At 42.1% G+C, this 20,538-nt stretch overlaps 1 protein-coding gene across 2 annotated transcripts in view; it reads right to left on the bottom strand.

Annotated features, from left to right (window-relative positions):
* Positions 1-20,538, bottom strand: part of SUCO (SUN domain containing ossification factor) — a 105,280-nt gene that overhangs the window by 66,746 nt on the left and 17,996 nt on the right. For both annotated transcript variants that reach the window (XM_032226354.1, XM_032226355.1), the window contains exons 8-11: positions 14,365-14,489; positions 12,247-12,314; positions 3,236-3,343; positions 459-564 (exon numbers count right to left, since the gene is read on the bottom strand). In XM_032226354.1, coding sequence (XP_032082245.1) covers positions 459-564; positions 3,236-3,343; positions 12,247-12,314; positions 14,365-14,489 — 407 coding nt within the window. The remainder of the gene's footprint in view (positions 1-458; positions 565-3,235; positions 3,344-12,246; positions 12,315-14,364; positions 14,490-20,538) is intronic.

Here is a 20,538-nt window from a genome sequence, read left to right as displayed (position 1 = left end):
CCCATCAAGACTACTAGAATCATATAGTATAAACTCTAACACTATAAACTAGATACATAATACTATAAACATACTATAAACACAATTCCTATGGAAGGTTTATATGATGATCTAAATCAGGGGTGTCAAACTCAAGGCCTGCAGGCAGAATCTGGCCCACAGGGTGCTTAAATCTGGCCCGCGGGGCCGGCCTGGAAATAGCAACTAGCCTGCAGTACCTCTGGCAGCCAAAATGGGGTACGGGGAGGCCACCTCACACCCTGCTTTTGTGGTTTACTTCATATGTCCTCTTCTGACAAGTGAAATTTTGCTTAAATGCACGCATGTATTTGTTATCCACATGCATAACAGCAGGCCAACATAATTGCCTTACACAACTTGGTAGTTATGAGTCCTAGTAATATAATTTCTTTTTGTCTATTTTATTAAGAAAGTTGCAATCCCCCAAAATAAATTACCTTTGCATATTTGGCATACATCTGTTCGTCCAGAGGAAAACTCTGGACATTTCTTTCATCTCTGGCATGAAAAGTACCAAGCTTGACCCACTTATTTGTTGGATATCTAGGAAAACAATGCATTAAAAAATCAGAAAGCACAATGACTTTGATTAAATAGCAAATAAGAAACTTCTTAAAATGTCATATAAATTATACAATGCTTTCTACTTTGCATATGAGAACATTTTAGCCATTGTTTATCCACTACAGGATAAAAGCCTCTTCCACATGTTTCAAGAATACAGTCCTGAACTTTCATTTGCCAACAATGCTTTCTATTTTACAGATAATACCACCATCATCATTTTAGCCATTGTATATCCACTGCGGGATGAAGGGCCTCTTCCACATGTTTTCAACCAATACAGTCCTGAACTTTCTTTGGCCAATTGGGGCCACAATAATTGCTGATGTCATTGATCCATCATCTTGTTTTAGGTCTCTAAATGGATACTTTTTATCAAGTTGGATCCATTGTATGACTGCCTTGGTCTACCTGACATCAGTTCTTCTTGTTATGCCCAGCCCATTTCCATTTCAATTATTTTACTCTCTGATTGATATCATATACTTTTATTTGTTCTCTAATCCATGTGCCTGTCTTGTAATGCCGAGCATATATCTTTCCATGACTCTTTGGGCCATGCATAGTTTTTGTATCGATTGTGAGGTTAATGTCCATGTTTCACCAGCATATGTTAGATCATACATTGATCAAAAACTTTTCTCTTGAGGCAAAGGCATAAGTTCTTGAACTTAGTTTGTCGAAAACATTCAACATGCCATTTAATTTCCTTTGTTGTATCACTTTCCATTGAGATCTGTCTGCCAAGGTATATGTAGTGGTCCTTCAACAGAGCTCCAGATTGACCCATAGCTCTGGTTCTGGCTGCAGAGGCCTTTCCTGAAGGGCTCTGATGGCGAAATGGAGGCTGGGGGCACTATGCACATCAATCTGGAGCCCGTTTCTTGGCTGCAGAGGCCTTTCCTGAAAGAAGGCCACGGGTAATGCGCACATGGGCGACAGGCTGCTGCAGAGGAACTGGCCGGCAGCGGGCTCCTGTTGGGCGGGGCTGTCTATGAGTCAGTAAAAGACACCCTCCGAAAATAAGACCTGGTGCCTTTTTTGGTGGAAAAAAATATAGAAGACCAGTCTTACTTTTGGGGAATCACAGTATTATCTTGGTGAAAACCATGTAGATGACTGAAAGAAAGCTTATTGGGCGATAGTTCTTTAAATCATCTGGGGCCGTTTTCTTGTATATAAGAATCACTTTAGCATTTTTTCATGAATCAGGTATTTTTTCTTCTCCAAGACATCTTAAGTATAGTTTTGCTAGTATCCTGTGTAAAGTGTAACCACCAGCTTTCAGTATTTCAACCGTAATGCAGTCATTTCCTGAAGCTTTGCCATTTTTCATTGATTTTATGGCACTTGATACTTCCTCCACTAGAATATCTGGCATTTCCTCTTTTGTGGGTGTGGTTAATTTTGAGTAATCTTTATATTTGTATAGCTCTAAATAAAATTTTCCAATTATTTCTAACATTTCCTGCCTTGTTCTACACACAGAGCCATCTTCAATTTTAATGCAAAACCTTCTGTCTTGTATTTATAAGCTTGCATTTTACTCTATTAATCCCTTTATTTTCTTCAATTGCCTTTTTCACAAGCTTCACATTACAGTGACGCATTTCTTATTGGATACATTTTCTTATGGTCTTGAAAAGTTCAATGTACTCCAGTTTATTAGTGAAACATGCAGGATTAATCATTGTCCATCATTTTTTCATTAAATCAATAGTTTCATCAAAGTTTGACTATGCAAAAATCTTTTCCTGCGGTGCTATAGATGTAGCAGATTCAAGGATGTTTTTGACTATTCGTTCATTTTGGTCATTAATATTCATCTTTTCCAAATCTTGCAGTGGAACAAAGCAATTTGACAAATTAATCTCAAAATTCCTGTTCTCCTCTAACAGCTTATCACTCCTTATTTTTTTGTGATTTCATACATTCCTTTTAACTGTCTATCTTCACTTTAGCTTGTACCATTCTATGGTCACTTCCAATGTTAAAACGATTGATGACAATTGCAGAATATGATTTTATTACTTGACATGATCTAGTCAATTTCGCTTGTCCATCCGAGATGGACCCATATCCATTTTCTGCTAGCTTTCTTTCTTGTAAAATGAGTTCATTACCTAAAGTTCCTGTCCTTCAGCAAAATCTACTATTCTGTCAACTCTATTATCTCTTCCACCACTTCCATATAGGCCAGTCGCTTTTTCTCCAGGTATTGCTCTTCCTATTCTTGCATTAAAGTTACTCTTTAGTATTTTGTATTGGCATTTGTCTGTGTTGAAAGCAGGCCACATCTGATATAATTATGTGAAATTAAAATGGAAAGAATTTAAAGCAGCCCATTAGCCTAAATTTATTATTTTTAAAAAGCAGTTCGGTGTAACCATAATAAAAACTAGCTGAAGCCTTATTCACTTGTAAAGTTAAGGATTCAATTTTTTTTCTGCAAAGAAAAGAACTGTAAATGAGAATTTGTTAAAAAAAATATTTTCCTGAATATTAAACTTTAAATAAGCATGCTAGATTTCTCTGCTAAAATCATGAATATTATAAAAATTATGAAATTACAAATACTGAAAATGACTTTCAGTTTCACTAAACTTTGTGACAATAAATTCTACAATTGTATTCTTATCATGAGACATACCTGTCACTGATAGACACCAGAAAATCCTTGGGAGTGGATGAGAATAACTCATGATTAGCAATATCCAGCTGTTTTACTTGTATGGGTTCACACAATTCAACAACAAACCTTCGGGACAGATAAAAATTACATTATGAACTGCATGTTCAAAGCTATTTCTCAAAGTACAGATAAAACTATTGACTGAGCCAATAACCATTTTATGGTAATTGATCCCAGAAATGTGCTTCAAAATGATATGAAAAATTTCTCATTGTTTTTCAAACAAAGAAAGCATCAGCAATACAATAAAAATCACTGTGCAAAATAAGGCTTAATAATAATTTATCAATATCTTGGGGACATTTTAACTGTTATACAACTTTCTTCATTCTCTTCACTGACAAATATATCAAGGAGATCCATGTATTCTACAAAGCGTATGCATTCTTTCAAATAAAATCTTTTTCTCTCATAAAAGAGGTTATGGGACTGCAGAGCTAAGAATGCTGCAAGAAGTCAAAACAGAGTAGTGAATAGGTAGTTTAATGAAGAATTCTGAATAAAAATAAAGCCAGTTACAGCTTTTCCAAATTTTAACTAACGGAAATTTTAAATACTTGGATTGGAAAATAACATTAAGATATGTTCTTGCATTGAAAGAATAACACATTTATGGCACTCCCAATTACATTGCCTCATCATCACAGACAGATTCTTAGACTGAAAAATACCAGGATTGTATGCTAATTTTTTCCAGCAAGATCACCCAAAGTATGATATAGTCAGATGATAGGCCCCGAAGTGGGATGGGGCTCCAATTTTCAAGAAGAATTGAGGAATTTTTGAAGCATTAACAATGTTAATGATGTGGCAAGATTAAAATGTTCTGATTTGTAATGCAAATAGAGATTAAGGGAAGGTGGAGGGATGATTGGGATATATGGGGAGCCGGAAGGGAAGTAAGGGAAGTGAGCCATTTGAAGCCTGGGAAAATCCCTACACTTCAAGGTTGCCTGATGGAAACCTTTCGAGAGGCACAGACTGTTGAACTGGATTGATGGACAATGGACATGGGGTGGCCAAGGAAGGAAAATGCTACCTTTTGCACCTAAACCTAAGAACCGGCTTTGCTTCTTACTGATTAGATCCATTATATGGATCTAATCAGTAAAGTTATACTCTTGGTAAAATAATGTCCCAGGTGGTTGTTGTTGTTTTTCTGCTGCATATGCCAATGGGATAGTTGACATTAAGTCAGTTCTCCTAGTACTAGCCACCTGGACCTCAGAAGGAGGCCAACAACCTGAGATGTCGACAGCAGACAAGGAATCGAAGGAAAAGAAGGAACCAGGAGAACTCCCAGCCTGAGAGGCTCTGGCAATGTTACATCCTGGAGCAGGGGAGCAACCAGTGGGTGCACAGCCCATACAGACGGCTGAGAAGTTCAAGCAGCCGATGAGCACAAGAGAATGAGCAAAGGATGCCCCGTATCAGGGACTCAAGACCCACTGGGCAACGAACATGAGCAAGGTGGCAGAAGCTGAAGACCCCTTAAGTGTTCTCGGGGGTAAATGTGGTCCGAGAGAACAAGTGGAAAGTGAAGCAGCCAGCCAAGTGGGATGAGCCCATTGAATGGAAGCTCCCAGTCACCACCGGCAGCCCATCAATGGTGCAGGTGAGGGAGAAGTTTCGCAGCTTGGAGATTCAAACGGCTACATTGCCTGGGACCATGGCAATGGGAACCAGGATAGGAGGAGTGAAGTCACTAGCAGCATCAACTATCCCGTTTCCCTAGTTCTTGGAGCCGATGGTGCCAACTCTAACATGTGCGGCTGGACACCTGCACAAGGGACAACAGTTAAATCTGCCACCCTGCCCCCAGCAAGCAATCTCAGCAACTCCAGAGTCAGCAGGGGGTCCCTGCACCAGTGCTGGTGGGAACGATAGAGCTGCTGCCTGGGTATATCCTGGTGCAAGAATGGCCACCCCACAAATGGTTTGCTTTGATGAGTGTCCAGACAAACTGGCCTACTTCCTGCCTCAGGTGTGGCACCATGTGGAGCGTTTTAGATGGATATACCCAGACAATGCAGCTCAGGTCCATGATGTTGCAGCTAATTTGGAAGGGAACGCTTCAGGATGACTGATGTCCCTAGATGGTGGTGAAGCTCTGAAGCTGAACAGCTTGGATGTCTTCATGCAGATCCTACAAGAGTGGTTTGAGGATCCCATGATGGCTTGACATGCAGAAGCCTGCATCCGCACCCTGAAGCAAAGTAAGTGGCCGGTGATGGAGTATATCCAAGACTTCTATAGCCTGGCTGGCCACCTGAGAGATTACTCCAAGCACATGTTGGTTTACCAGTTCCTAGAGGGACTAAACAAAGAGCTATATGAGTTCTGGTGATGCAATGGTTAGAATGCAGGACTGCAAGCTGCTTCTGCTGACTGCCAGCTGCTTGCAATTTGACAGTTTGAATCTCATCAGGCTCAAGGTTGACTCAGTCTTCCATCTTTCCAAGGTCGGTAAAATGAGGACCCAGATTGTTGTGGGCAATAGGCTGATTCTGTAAACCACTTAGAGAGGTCTGTAAAGTACTGTGAAACAGTAAATAAGTATCACAGCTGTCTACCCTGAGGGGTGCCACACAATTTGTGGCCATGGTAACGAGTGCAGTGGTTCCTCTAGAATGAAAACTAAATCATCTGTGAAAGCTTGCAATTTATAACTTTCACCTTTAATTTCCAATTCTTTAATCTGTGTGTCTTTTCTTATTGTTCTTGTTAGTATTTCCAGGGAGTGGAACAGCTGTTTACTCAACCCCCCTCTCCAGCCATGCAGAGCACCATTCACTGACCTAGAGGCATTGTGAATGTGCCAAAAGCCGCGGGAGCCGAGGGTGGTGAACAGGTGCTCAAGCGGTTGACGATACCCCTAGGTCAGTGAATGGCACTGTGCCCAACTGGAAAGGGGGTTTGACACGTGGCTGCTTGTGAGCGTGGTCACTTCATAGATGCTGTGCTGCGGTGTGCTGCTGCGACAGCGCAACACAGCCATTCGCCCCTGAGGCTGTGCCCGGCTCTTCGGGAGCCCCCTCGCAAGAAAGCAGCCGCCCGGCAACCCCAAAACAATAATCCCTCCCCTGATAATAAGGCCCAAGCCATATTTTGTGGGTCAAAAGAAAATAAGACCCTATCTTATTTTTGGGGAAACACGGCATGTCTCGGATAATATTGTGCACTTTGTTGTAAAACTGTTTCTGTCCCTGTTAGAGGCAGAGATTTCCACTAAAAGGATCTGCTTTTGACTTCAAAATTATTTACACAATTAAAATTCTGCCCTCTTCCATCTTTATAAATTTGTTAGGCCAGTATTGTTTCTTTAATATACAATGCTACCCCTCTTTTTTGTTGTTGGTCTCAACCTTCCTAATGCCGCAACCCTTTAATACAGCTCCTCATGTTGTGATGACCCCCAACCATAAGATTATTTTATGTTTTCTGTATTTTTTTTGAAAATATGTGTTTTCCAATGGTCTTAGGCGACCCCTGTGAAAGGGTAGTTTGACCCCCAAAAAGGTCCCAACCCACAGGTTGAGAACCATTGTTCTGGAAGCTTATGTAGTACACTGCTTTTTCTGATTCGAGAAAGTAACTGTTGTCTCTAATTCTTTGTTCCCCTGGATTAATTTCTCACTTATTTTGTCCACTCTTTTTTCTTCTCTCTCAATCCTCTCTTTCATCAACTGCAATTTTTGCTCATTTTTAGTGATTTGTTGTTGGACAAATTCAAATTTATCATCCATCTTTTGCATTTTTTTCTTTAAGTTCTCCTGTATCGTTTCTTACCTCTATCTCTTTTTTCATTTTGTCATGGTTTTTAGTCATGGCTTCTTGCACTGACTGCAACATGGCCTACAAATCTTTAAACAAATTGAATTTTTCCCTTTGGACTATATCCTCTATAGACTTCTGTGTTAATGGACTGGAAGTAGCCAATGAGGTCGGGGCCGTTTGCTCCCTCCCTATCCCTACTTTATTTAATTTCGTAGTACTTGTCATCTTTAAAAAAAATTCTGCCAAATTGAACTCAAACCAACACTCTCACTACTCTTTCCCATTGATAGAGCCCTCCACTCCTGACTACTTAGATTAATAATATTAGTTGTTAGAAATCATAATTGTCCTATTTATATGGACCTAACAGTATTTAACTTGTTTTTCAAGTACCATATATATTGTTGTCAATATACTTAAGAATAATACCGCTCAACTAAGTAAATACAAATAAATAATATCCTAGTGATACTTATAATGTTTACAATAGTCACAGTGGTATATCAAAGATACTTCTGGTAGTGGCAGTGGTATTGATGATGACTTCTGGATTCCAATAGCTTCTAGACAATTACTGAGGTTCAGCTCAGTAATTTTCTAACATTGCCTTCTGCTCACGTTATTTTTCTCTGCTTTGATGTATCTTTCGGATATTGGGAGGAGAGAAAGAATGCCTTGGGCCATCTGTTTTGTTTCACCATCAGAGGAACAAGATTGTGGATCTGAGAACCACCTGTTGCACCTTCTCAGCCCAAAGTTCACACATCTTCGCACTTCAGGATTGGCTCAAAGATGAACTGGAAATTATGAGGGGCCTCGAAAGGAGCAGTTTAACCTAACACTCCAGCACATGAAATTCAGATTCTGCATAAACTCTCTGCTATCAGTGTCTTCCAATAAAAGTTCCTTTTGAAATGCAGTTCATTTCAAGATTTCTCCTTTCTTCAGAAGGCTGGCAAGGCAGGACCTTACTTTAGGCAAAATTTGAAAAGCAGTCAACCCAGAGAGGGTCCATCCCTACTACGGGGACCATGCAAAGAATGTCCAACCAGGGCAGCAATCATGAGGAAGCTGAATGTGAGGAGGAAGCCCCCATTAAGGCTCAACCCGACAAAAGCCTCAGCTTGTGGACAAAGGACAGAATCATCCTTGGCGATCTGCCGAGGTGGTCCGTCAATGTAGGGAAGAAGAAAGACTGGGACGGAAGAATCCGAGGAGTCACCTTCACCTGGGGCAGCTGACAGCAGGGTTGAAAAAGCAAGTTGAAAAACCTTTATGAGGACTATGAGATGGAGGAAGCATTGGGCCGAAACAACCAACTCATGAAGAAATCGATGCAACTCATGAGAGAGATCTTCCAAGGCATGAGAGTCTGAGAAGATGGGGCCTGAATCGCTGGAGAAGATAGTGGCCGAGAGGAGAGCAGTGGTGAGCAAGATAATTTCCCAGCATGTCGGGCAAGCCTCCTTCAATATCCAAGAAAGATAAACCTCAACTCCATGTTAATAGAGATAAAGTACTTTTACTAGATATGAAATGAAAGTAGCTAAAAGCAAAGCAAGATCTGAGCCAGAAAGGCGGGAACATATACATATCAAACGTTTACCCAGCACCTTCCCCCCAATTCCCCAACCCAGTGTCCAATCTGCAACTCCCTAAGGTGTCATGTGGGGTGCATCTTCAAACAGCCTCATCAAGTTGGTATGTGAGATGGTTGGCCTTGACCAAGTCCAAACATCAGCCACCAGCATGCACAGAAGATGGTGAGAACAAGACTCCTCCAGTGCAATATTATTCCCTTTCCCAATACCATGCCCCCCCCCCCCCCGTTTCTATGGCAGCTGTAGCAAAGCAGCCATAAGCAAGTAACCAAAACAGAGGCTGACACCCTGGGACTTCTGCAGGTGCCATGGAGAATGCTGATGGACCCATTGCCACCCCAGTGAACCCACTTCCGGGCAGAGTGCAAGTTCCTTGTGCTGGTGGGAGGGAACACTCACAGCTGGAATGGAAGGCACCTCCCAGGGCATAAAATTTGATGGAGAACCCCAACAACTGGAATTCTTCCTGGCACATGTCCTTACATACATGCAGGGGTGTGGGAGGGATCTCTCAAGTGAAGAGGTCATCACCGTGGCCCTGGAGGGGGCTGCTGCACACTGGATGTTGACTGCACAATATGGACACCCTTGAGCTTTGAAATTTTGACTGCTTCATGACAACCTTAAGGAGCAGATTCGAGGACCCCTTTGCTGACTGAAAAGCCAGGGATTGCATCAAAACTGTAAAGCAAGGTTGTGGGCCACCAGCCAAATACGCAGAAAAGTTTTAAGACCTAGCCTGCCGGATGAACTGGACAAAAGAAATACTGGTGAGCTGTTTCAAGGACGGGCTCAATGATGATCTGAACCACACCTCCATCACCAGAGGCTTGCCTGCACAACTGGTACATCTTGGCGGAAGTAGCTGTAATTGACCAAGACCAAAACTAGTACCGCTCAAGCAGAACCTGGAAGAGGTCACCTGAGAGGAAGAGAGAGGCCGCCAAGCTCCAGTCCTACCATGTTTAACAGCCTGTTTCAACTGTGGGAAGGGGAGCACAAACACAAAGACCCTGACCAGAAAGGAAGATCAGCAATCTCGATGAAAGCCAGCAATACTCTCTCAGCGCTCCAACAAAACTGTCCTGAAAAGACCAGCAAGATCGTAAACTTCCAGTCCTCTCCCAAGCATGGACCTGCAACTCCGACCCCATGAGAAGAGCTGAACCCATCGGATAGCAACTATGACAATGACCCCTTGATAAGTGGGACGATTGAGCCCATCACTGTGCCCGTAGAACTGCTAACCCAAAACGTGGGCCAGAAGGTGGCACTAATGGTCCTATTAGACTCAGGGTGCACCCGGTGCCTAACAAGTCCAGCCTGACGGAAAACTGGGGATCTGCCTATGACAATTAAAAAACCCTAGTGTTTTGCCAGTTTGATGGGTCCACTGCAAGAGGAGTCCCAACCACATTTGTCACAGAGCCCCTGGAACTTACCATAGAGCGCTACTCTGAGACTATTGCTTTTATTGTGGTTCCAAGCATGGAATGGCCCCTGGTCCTAGGACTATCTTGACTAAAAAAGTGGAACCCACAGGTGGATTGGACTAAGGGGAACCTGATGTTCCCAGGCCAGGGGGAAACCCCAGCAGAAAGAAGTCACTAGGAAAACCCCAGCTGCAGAAACAAAGTGGCGGCCACCACCCAAATTAAGTCCCTGCAGGGTATTCTCCAAAAACAACTACAAAGCTTCCTAGGGTTCTCAAATTTCTATAGGCAATTCATCCCATCATTTACCCAAATCACCCTTCCTATTACTGTGTTTTCCCGAAAGTAAGACCATGTCTTATATTTTTTATCATCAAAAAGGCACCAGGTCTTATTTGGGAGGGTGTCGTCCACTGACTTGCCTCACTTGCACACATCGCCCTGGCCTCTTTTTTGCTATCAGAGGCCTTCAGGAACTTCTTCATCTGGCAAGGCCAGCAAGGCTTTCCTGAAGGCCTCTGCAGCTGATAACAGAGCTCCGGATCAATCCCTAATTCTGTTATCGGCTAAAGAGGCCTTCAAGGAAAGCCTTGCCAAGTGCAGCAAAAAAAAAATGGCCCGAGGTGTGCGAGGCCTGGCTATCTAAAGTTAAGTAGTAGAGCAGCTCCACCCCACCATCTCCACTCTTAAATACTATCTTGAGAGGAGCCTAATTACAACCACCTGGGTCCAATTATCTTCTGTACCTGCATATTTGTTCTCTATGCCGATCTGCCAGCCGTTGCCAGGCATCCAGGACCAACTCCCTTGTCTCCTCCCCACTGCTCCAAGGCCTGACGTCAGGAGCACATTCCCTTTGGCTTTCACCACTGCTCCATGCCTCAGGCGCCTCCTGGTGGCCAACCAGCCTCTCTGAGCCCTGCTCAGAGTCAGAACCCTGTCCAGAGTCCTCCACATCTTCCAGAGACGACTCATAAGGCCCCTCGCTGTCGGAGTCTGTTTGTAGCTCCTATTGTATTTCTCTTTCTCTCTACTTCTCTCTCTCTATCCCTCTCCCTACCAACCTACCTACTGTCTCTCTCTCCCTACCTATCTACTGTATTTCTCTCTCTATCTACTTCTTTCTGTTTCTCTCTGTCTATCCCTCTATCTACCCACCTACCTACCTACCTAACTACTTTCTCTCTCCCTACCTACCTACTGTATTTCTCTCTCTTTCTCTCCCTCTCTATCCCTCTATCTACCCACCTACTTTTCAAAAATTTGCCTCTTCAAAACCTTGGTGCGTCTTATACTCCGGTACGGTTCATACACCTAAAAATATGGTAATCTTGAATTGCATCATCCAATTTATTTTGAGCTTTTGGCAACAGTTCCTGAAATTATTAGAAACCTCCCAGGGCCTAAGCTCTGCCTATCACCCCCCCTCCAGACAAATGGAACATGTAAACGTAATAATGGCTTGTTGCAGTAATACCTCCATTGTTACAATGAACTACCAACAAGAGACTTGGGCTGAATTCTTACCCTTTCTGAGGTTGCCTACAATAATTCAGTACACAGTAGTTACTAGAGTATGACCCTACTGGTGTCATAAATCCAATGATAGTTCAATTGAATTTCAAATTGCTTAAGAATATTAAAACTAAAATTATTCATTAAATCCATATGCTGAATTAAGAGAGGCTTAATATATTTTTAAAATTAAAGGAAGAAACATCAAAAATGTGCACTAAGCTGAGACATTTTGATAGCTGAAAATGCTCTCCAAGCTGCAATAATGAAAGCGAGAAGCACAGTGGAAAAAATATGTATCATATTTTAGACATTTCACCAAAGACATAGCTCCCTTGAGAAGTCCATAATGCTCGGCAATATAGAAAGAAATAAAAGGATTATCAACAATAAGTTGGGTGGACTCAATCAGCAGTGGGCACACCACTAGGGGACCTGAAGGGTGAGACTGGGGATATAGATCATCCTCAAGATGGTCTCATTATCTGGCTTTTTAAGTGTTGATACAAATTTGACAGCATATAATCAATAATGAATCATGCATATCATGTGTTTATGATGACTAGCACTGTTTCTTGAAATCTTTTTTTACTTTTGCAAAATAAACTCTTCACTTAAAAGAGTCTACTGAAAATGTACTTACCAGATTTTGGTACTGCATGGATTTAGCATATAGAGGTCCATATTTTCTATTAATATTGCTGATGTACTCTATTACAAATGAGAACATAATTCATTAGCAGAAACTGTTTGTAGCTTAGTTAATTATTTTTTGGCTTTTTGGTAGAATATATCATTACACATATAGAAACTCAGATATACAGGTGAAACTCGAAAAATTAGAATATCATGCAAAAGTTCTTTATTTTAGTAATGCAACTTAAAAGGTGAAACTAATATATGAGGTAGACTCATTACATGCAAAGCTAGATAGTTCAAGCCGTGATTTGTCATAATTGTGATGATTGTGGCTTACAGCTCATGAAAACCCCAAATCCACAATCTCAGAAAATTAGAGTTAATACATGTAATCAATAAAACAAGGATTGGACATAGAACAATATTGGACCTCTGAAAAGTATAAGCATGCATATGTACTCAGTACTTGGTTTGGGCCCCTTTTGCAGCAATTACTGCCTCAATGTGGCTTGGCATGGAAGCTATAGCCTGTGGCACTGCTGAGGTGTTATGGAAGACCAGGATGCTTCAATAGCGGCTTCAGCTCTTCTGCATTGTTCGGTCTCATGTCTCTCATCTTTCTCTCGGCAATGCCCCATAGATTCTCTATGGGGTTCAGTTCAGGCGAGTTTGCTGGCCAATCAAGCACAGTAATCCCACGGTCATTGAACCAGGTTTTGGTACTTTTGGCAGTGTGGGCAGGTGCCAGGTCCTGCTGGAAAATGAAATCAGCATCCTCATAAAGCTCGTCTACGGAAGGAAGCATGAAGTGCTCCAAAATCTCCTGGTAGACGGCTGCGTTGACCCTGGTCTTAATGAAGCACAGTGGACCAACACCAGCAGATGACATGGCTCCCCAAATCAACAGAGACTGTGGAAACTTCACACTGGACTTCAAGCATCTTGCAGTGTTTGCCTCTCCATTCTTCCTACATACTCTGGGTCCTTGGTTTCCAATTGAGATGCAAAAGTTGCTCTCATCAGAAAAGAGGACTTTGGACCACTGAGCAACAGACCAGGTCTGTTTTTCTTTAGCCCAGATAAGACGCTTCTGACATTGTTGTTCAGGAGCGGCTTGACAAGAGGAATACAACATTTGAAGCTCATGTCCAGGATCCGTCTGTGTGTGGTAGCTCTTGATGCAGTGACTCCGGCCTCAGTCCACTCCTTGTGAAAGTCCCCAACACTTTTGAATGGCCTTTTCCTGACAATCCTCTCCAGGCTGCGGTCATCCCTGCTGCTTGTGCACCTTTTTCTTCCACACTTTTCCCTTCCACATAACTTTCCATTAATGTGCTTTGATACAGTTCTTTGGGAACATCCAACTTCTTTTGCAATTACCTTTTGAGGCTTTCCCTCCTTATGGAAAGTGTCAATGGTGATTTTCTGCACAACTGTCATGTCAGCAGTCTTTCCCATGATTATGATTCCTACTGAACCAGACTGAGAGATCATTTAAAGGCTCAGGAATCCTTTGCAGGTGTTATGGCTTTATTAGCTGATTAGAGTGGGACACTTTGAGCCTAGAATATTGCACCTTTTCACAATATTCTAATGTTCTGAGATTGTGGATTTGGGGTTTTCATGAGTTGTAAGCAATAATCATCACAATTAATGACAAATCACAACTTGAACTATCTTGCTTTGCATGTAATGAGTCTATCTCATATATTAGTTTCACCTTTTAAGTTGCATTACTGGAATAAATGAATTTTTGCACGATATTCTAATTTTTTGAGTTTCACCTGTAATTAATGGCAGAATTACAAAGGGTGCAAAATTTTATTTTTTATTTCAACATAAAATCACCTCTGCAAGGTCTTTAAAATGGATATTTTTTTTGGCTTGTACTATCACTGCTCAATGAAACTAATGCTGTTCTTTACTTCTGACAAATGACAGGCCGATTTATTCTACAAGCAGCAGTGGAAACCTCTTACAATGTTGATTGGAAATTAAACTTATTTGTACCATAAAATATTTCAAATTTGATTGCAGCTAAATGTATTTATTAGAAACAAATGAACCCACATTCAGCAGTTTTCTAAAAAATATAAACTACAGCATTGTTAGGTGTTATTACCTTTGCTTCTGGGTTAGCTGCCAGTATTTTGGCACCACACTCAACTGAAGCATAATTATTTCTATTTTTTTGGACCTTTTTCGTAATATGTTGACCTCCATTGGAAGAAAGATGCATTGACTGACCTGCAGACCAGACGAAAATGTACCAGAGAATTAATATGAAACCTTTTATATTTTTATTACCAAACTCTGAAGCTAAAGCAACTCATAAAAATTAACGTTCTTTGATATTAATAATTTATCAACAGTAATTTCCATACCATATTATCAGCTACCTGTAATTATTCTGAAGTCTCTTTTATTTTAACTACATGTTAATAACATATTAGTATTAACAGGTATAATATGAAGTGAAGATACTATATAAAAGGATTTATAAAATCTCAATTGTTATTTAAAGCTATTACACAGACTAAGGTATTGCAATAAACGGACCGTTTTTTGCTCATTTTTGCCCCCACCCCCAGGAGCACTTTGCAAGCCCCGCCCCCCAAGGCTATTCATGCCTTTTTTGGGGGGGAAAAACGGGCCAAGTACTGATCGCCTTATAGAAAGATTCCATGAAAAAAATCCAAACAAGCCCAGGGAGAGGATGTAGCCTTGGATCATATATTTGTACTCAAATTGTTTTTGCTTCGCACAGGTTGCTTTTGGAAAGTGAGGCGAGCCGGATGTCAACTCTCCATGTTGTCATTGGGACAGAATGAGTGGGAGTACATTCCACACATACTGTCGGGATCTCAGATTTCTGCTGCCGGTTGGGAGGGGTGTATCTATTGGGTAACATGATTTATGACACAGACTGAGGGGAGGGGAGGAACAGGGGTAAAAGTTCAGAAGCAAATAAAACAAAGCAAAGATTTGACTGCGAATAAATCTTTCCTAATGAAGCTATTAAAAAAATCACTGGTTTTTACATTAAAACATTGGCTCGATTATTATGAATCAATTACGGCATCGTTAGGAAACTTGACAGAATGTTAATGTGGAAAAAGCAACATTTTATATTTAGGCAGGAAAAACCAAAGGTACAGGTACAGATTAGGCAAAACCTGGCTGAAAAATAGTAACTGCGAGAGGGACCTTAGAATCCTAGATGACAATCACTTAAATATGAGCCAGAAGTAACTTTGCTAACAGTAAGTTGACACTAAACTGGCAGGAATAGCCAACATCCTAGAAGACAAGCTCAGGATCCAAAACATTTTGACAAACTTGAGCAATGGGCCCTTTCAAACAAAATGAAATTTAATGTGGAGAAAAGCAAGGTTTTACACTTGGGCAGGAAAAACCAAATCTACGCTGTAGATTAGGCTAGGCCTGGCTCAAAAACAGTAATTGTGAGTGGGAGCTTGGAGTCATTTTGGATGATCACTTAAACATGAGTTAGCAGTGTGTGGCAGCAGTCAAAAAAGCTAATACAATTCTTGGTTGTATAAACAGAAGCAGAAATGGGAGGGAGGGGGAGAGAGAGCGAGAGACCCATTTCCCACAGGAAACACCAGGAGCCATAAAACCTGGGTAGGCATGGCGGGGGGGGGGCGTCATGTGGGAGTGCCATTGAATTGGTCACGCCCACCCAGGTTTTGTGGTTCCCGGTGTTTTTGTGGGAAATGGGCCCAAATGGCTCTTTGAGTGTTTAAGGTTGCAGACCCCTGGACCAGAAAATCTCCAAGATCTCTTTCATCTCTATTCTAAATTTGAATTTGAAAATACAAAGGAGTTCATGATTGACTCAATGACTGCACGGTATCCAGGTCCTGTGGCTGCAAAACAAGTCAAAATCATCATCCATTCAGCACTATGCTTGGCAGTTGGCATGAAATGTTTGTGCTGAAGTGCTGTATTTGGTTTTTGCCAAAATTGGCACTGTGCATTATGGCCAAACATCTCCACTTTGGTCTCATCTGTCCAAAGGACAGCATTCTAGAAGTTTTGTGAATTGTTCAGATGTAAATTTGCAAACTAAGCTGTACTGCCATGTTCTTTATAGAGAGAAGAGGCTTTCTCCTAGCAACCCTTTGAAACAAACCAGTCTTTTTCTAACTACTGCTTAACTTTAACATTTAACATACTAACTGAGGCATGCAGAGTCTAAGGTGTAACACTTTGATTTTTGCAATTTCTCTAAGCATTGCATGGTCTGACCTTGGGTTGAATTTTCTGGGGTATTCACTGGGAAAAACTGGCAATTGTCTTGAATCTTTTCCACACTTGTGAATAGTCTTCCTCAGTGTAGAATGATGCATTTTCAATTCTTTGAATATGATCTCATAACCCTTCCCAGATTGAGGGGCAGCAATAATTGCTTCTCTAAGGGGCTTCCAGTTGACATCGCAGCGATCTCAGACACAGGGAATGGGTCTCCATGTTCCCTGTGCTGAGTTTTTCCTGTTTGTGGGTTCCGAGAGGAGCCAAAGCCACCCCGTAGCGTTGATGAAGCATAAAGGGGCAATCTGTGAGGTCAAGGAAAGTCACAGCTCTCCTGTCTGATCCCAGTGTTAGTTTGTTTTTCCCCCTCTCAGACACCGCAAGAAGAAGAGGCAGCCTAAAGATGGCTGCGACAAAACTGGGAAAACTGAAGAACAACTAAGACTGGTGCTGGAGCGAAGTGGTGAACTGTGTTGGAACTGGGGGAGAGGATTTTCTATTTGCTTTAAACTTAACCCCAAGGGACAATTTAGAATTGTCTGCTCAGAACTATGTATTAAAACTGTGTCTAGGCATTCTGAGAAAACACCTGACCAGAAATGGAAGGCGTAGGAGAGAAAAATAATACATTTTGAAATATACAGGAAATTGGACTCTTAAAATGGGAAGAAGTGGTACTGGGAAGGCATTTTAAAATGCTAGAACCTCTTACCTACAAAATGTATTCTGCTTTTATAATTGTTTTACAACTAAAAATAACAATTGACTAGCAATACTGAAATTTAAGTGGAGAGTGCCACCTGCTGACGAAAGGAAAAACTACACGTTTGGCAATACCTATATGAAGGACATGGGATTATTTTCAGCTACCCTATGACTACTGGAGACCCAAATATGAAAATGAGGAAACTATTTACTTAAAGGGACACTTGAAGGTTATGATAGAACACTGAACTTGCAAAGGGGATGCAAAGATGCTTTTGATAACCTTTGGGACTATTTAAATGGAAGTGAGTGTTTACAGATGGGATATAAAGAATTGGGACTTGTGCACTCCTTGAAGGGAAATTTAAGACTGAATAAATAGTTCTTGGATTGCTGGACAAAAAATGAATCCTTTAAAGCAAAATAAGATACTTAGTGAGAAATGAGTGGAATTTTTGAAGGCGATGGAGTTACTTTTTCAAAATACAAAAGACATCATGGAGAAAGGATTTAAGGAGATTAAGGAGAAAATGGAAAATACCATACAATGGATGATGCATAAAAACCAAGGCACTCAGGAAAGGGAAGAGTCAACAGAAGAAATGAAGGAAGAAGATAAAGAGAAGACAACAATGAAAATAACAGGGATTGTTGAATTAAACCAGGAGGAAAATATACTAAGAGAGTTGGAAGATGTTTGAAAGGGAGACAGGAGTCTGGGTTGAAACTTTAGAAACTGGGCAGTGGAAGAGGGTAGAAGTGGGAAAAGTGCCGAGATTGAACATCCAAGAATTAAATACAGACAGAGATAAAGATTTAAGAGAGAAATTTAGGAAGCAAGTTAAAAAAAAGCATAGCAATTAAAGTATTGAAGCGGGCAAAAGGCAATGAATAAGTGATGTTTCTTTTATTATTTTTATTCTTTTATTATTGTTGTTTGGATTTGCTTTTCCTTCTCTCTCTCTCTCTCTCTCTCTCTCTCTCTCTCTCTCTCTCTCTCTCTCTTAAAGCATAGCAATTAAATTATGGAAGTGGGCAAGAGACTATGGATGGATGAACTCTCTTTTTTGTTGTTTTGCTTTTCCTTTTCTCTCTCTTTTCTCTTTTTTAGGTACGTGACATGATTAGAAGTTACATAGGATAGAAAGAAAGTCTTTTAATAAAGGGTGACATGATTAAAAGCTAGAATAGGTGATAGAAATAAGAGAAGCGGGAATACTAGTGTATGCCGCTTAAGGCGGCGGTGGTGAGGCCCCTCCTGAAGAAACCGTCCTTGGATCCAGCAGTTCTTAACAACTATCGTCCAGTCTCCAACCTCCCCTTTCTGGGGAAGGTTGTTGAGAAGGTGGTGGCCTTACAGCTTCAGCGTACCTTGGAGGAAGCTAACTACCTTGACCCCTTCCAGTCTGGCTTCAGGCCCGGTTACAGCACTGAAACCGCTTTGGTCGCATTGACCGATGATCTCTGGAGAGCCAGAGATGGAGGCTATGCGTCCATCCTGGTTCTCCTCGACCTCTCAGCGGCTTTCGATACCATCGACCATGGTATCCTTCTGCGACGACTGCGGGAGGTGGGGGTGGGCGGCACTGTTTTACAGTGGTTCTCCTCCTACCTCTCGGACAGGTCGCAGTCGGTGTTGGTGGGGAGGGAGAGATCGTCCCCGAGGCCCCTAACCTATGGGGTGCCGCAGGGTTCGGTTCTGTCCCCCCTGCTATTTAACATATACATGAAACCGCTGGGCGAGATCATTCGAAGGCACGGGATAAAATACCACCAGTATGCGGACGATACTCAGTTGTATCTGTCCGCCCCGTGCCAACTCAATGAAGCGGTGGACGTGATGAACCGGGGCCTTGAGGCTGTTAAAGACTGGATGAGAGCTAACAAACTGGTACTCAACCCGGAAAAGACCGAGTGGCTGTTGTGCTTTCCTCCCAAAAATTTGGCTAACGTTCCACCAATCAGGCTGGGGGGGCAAAACTTATCCCCCTCAGATAGGGTCCGCAACTTGGGAGTCCTCCTGGATCCACAGCTGAGTTTTGACCACCACTTGTCGGCTGTGACCAGGGGGGCATTTGCCCAGGTTCGCCTGGTGCGCCAGTTGCGGCCCTACCTGAACCGGGAGGCTCTCACAACAGTCACTCGAGCCCTTGTGATCTCTAGGCTGGAATACTGCAATGTGCTCTACATGGGGCTGCCCTTGAAGAGCATCCGGCGACTTCAGCTAGTCCAGAACGCGGCCGCGCGAGTGATCATGGGCGCACCACGGTTCGCCCATATAACACCAATCCTCCGTGAGCTGCGCTGGCTACCTGTTGATCGTCGGGTGCACTTCAAGGTCTTACTTACCACCTATAAAGCGCTCCATGGTAGTGGATCTGACTATTTGAGAGACCGCCTCCTGCCAATCACCTCCCTGCGTCCCATCAGATCGCACAGAGTAGGCCTCCTCCGAATTCCATCCGCCAGTCAGTGCCGACTGGCGACTACGCGGAGGAGAGCCTTCTCGGTTGCTGCTCCGACATTATGGAACAACCTCCCCGTGGAGATCCGTACCCTCACCACAGTCCAGGCCTTCCGCACAGCCCTTAAGAACTGGCTATCCCGTCAGGCCTGGGGATAGGATTACTCTCACCCCGCCCGAATGTTGAGTGAATGTTGTGTTTTTATGATCAATTTTCTTTTAATCACGATTCCTTTCTTTTTAAGTCTTGTCTTGCACTCCCTTCCCTTCACTGTTGTAAGCCGCCCTGAGTCCCCTCAGGGAAAAGGGCGGCATATAAATTTCCAATAAAATCTAAATCTAAATCTAAAATATACTTTTATATAATAAAATGGAAGTAATGACAAGAGAAAATATGGAATTGAACAATGATAGACTGCAACCTATTATAAATGTGCATTATTATTAGAAATACATAAGTTGAAGGCATGTAATAATTATGATTAACTTTACTAGTTTTATTTGTATTATAATATATGACATCCAGGTGCTATACTGTTCATGCATTGATTTGATATACCATACTTTCCAGAGTGTAAGACGCACTTTTCCCCCTTAAGAGGGTGGAAATGTCAGTGCATCTTATACACCGAATACAGTCATTTTGGCCACCTGAAATCCCGCCCCGCGCATCCAGTTTTTACTAAAGATGGGGTGCACAGAGAGTTTGGGAGGCCTACAGAGTGCTCCTCGGGGCTGGGGTGCGCAAAAACGGAGGGTTTGGGAGGCCAAAAATGGACCTCTTTTTCTCAAAAATGGGGTATGCAGAGGGTTTTGGAGGCCTGCAGAGTACTCCTGGGGGGCAGGGAGGGC

Source organism: Thamnophis elegans, chromosome 11 (assembly GCF_009769535.1).
Source record: "Thamnophis elegans isolate rThaEle1 chromosome 11, rThaEle1.pri, whole genome shotgun sequence".
NCBI classification, from domain to species: domain Eukaryota; kingdom Metazoa; phylum Chordata; class Lepidosauria; order Squamata; family Colubridae; genus Thamnophis; species Thamnophis elegans.
Note: the sequence above shows the minus strand (reverse complement) of the source record. Positions and strands in the feature narration are given on the sequence as shown.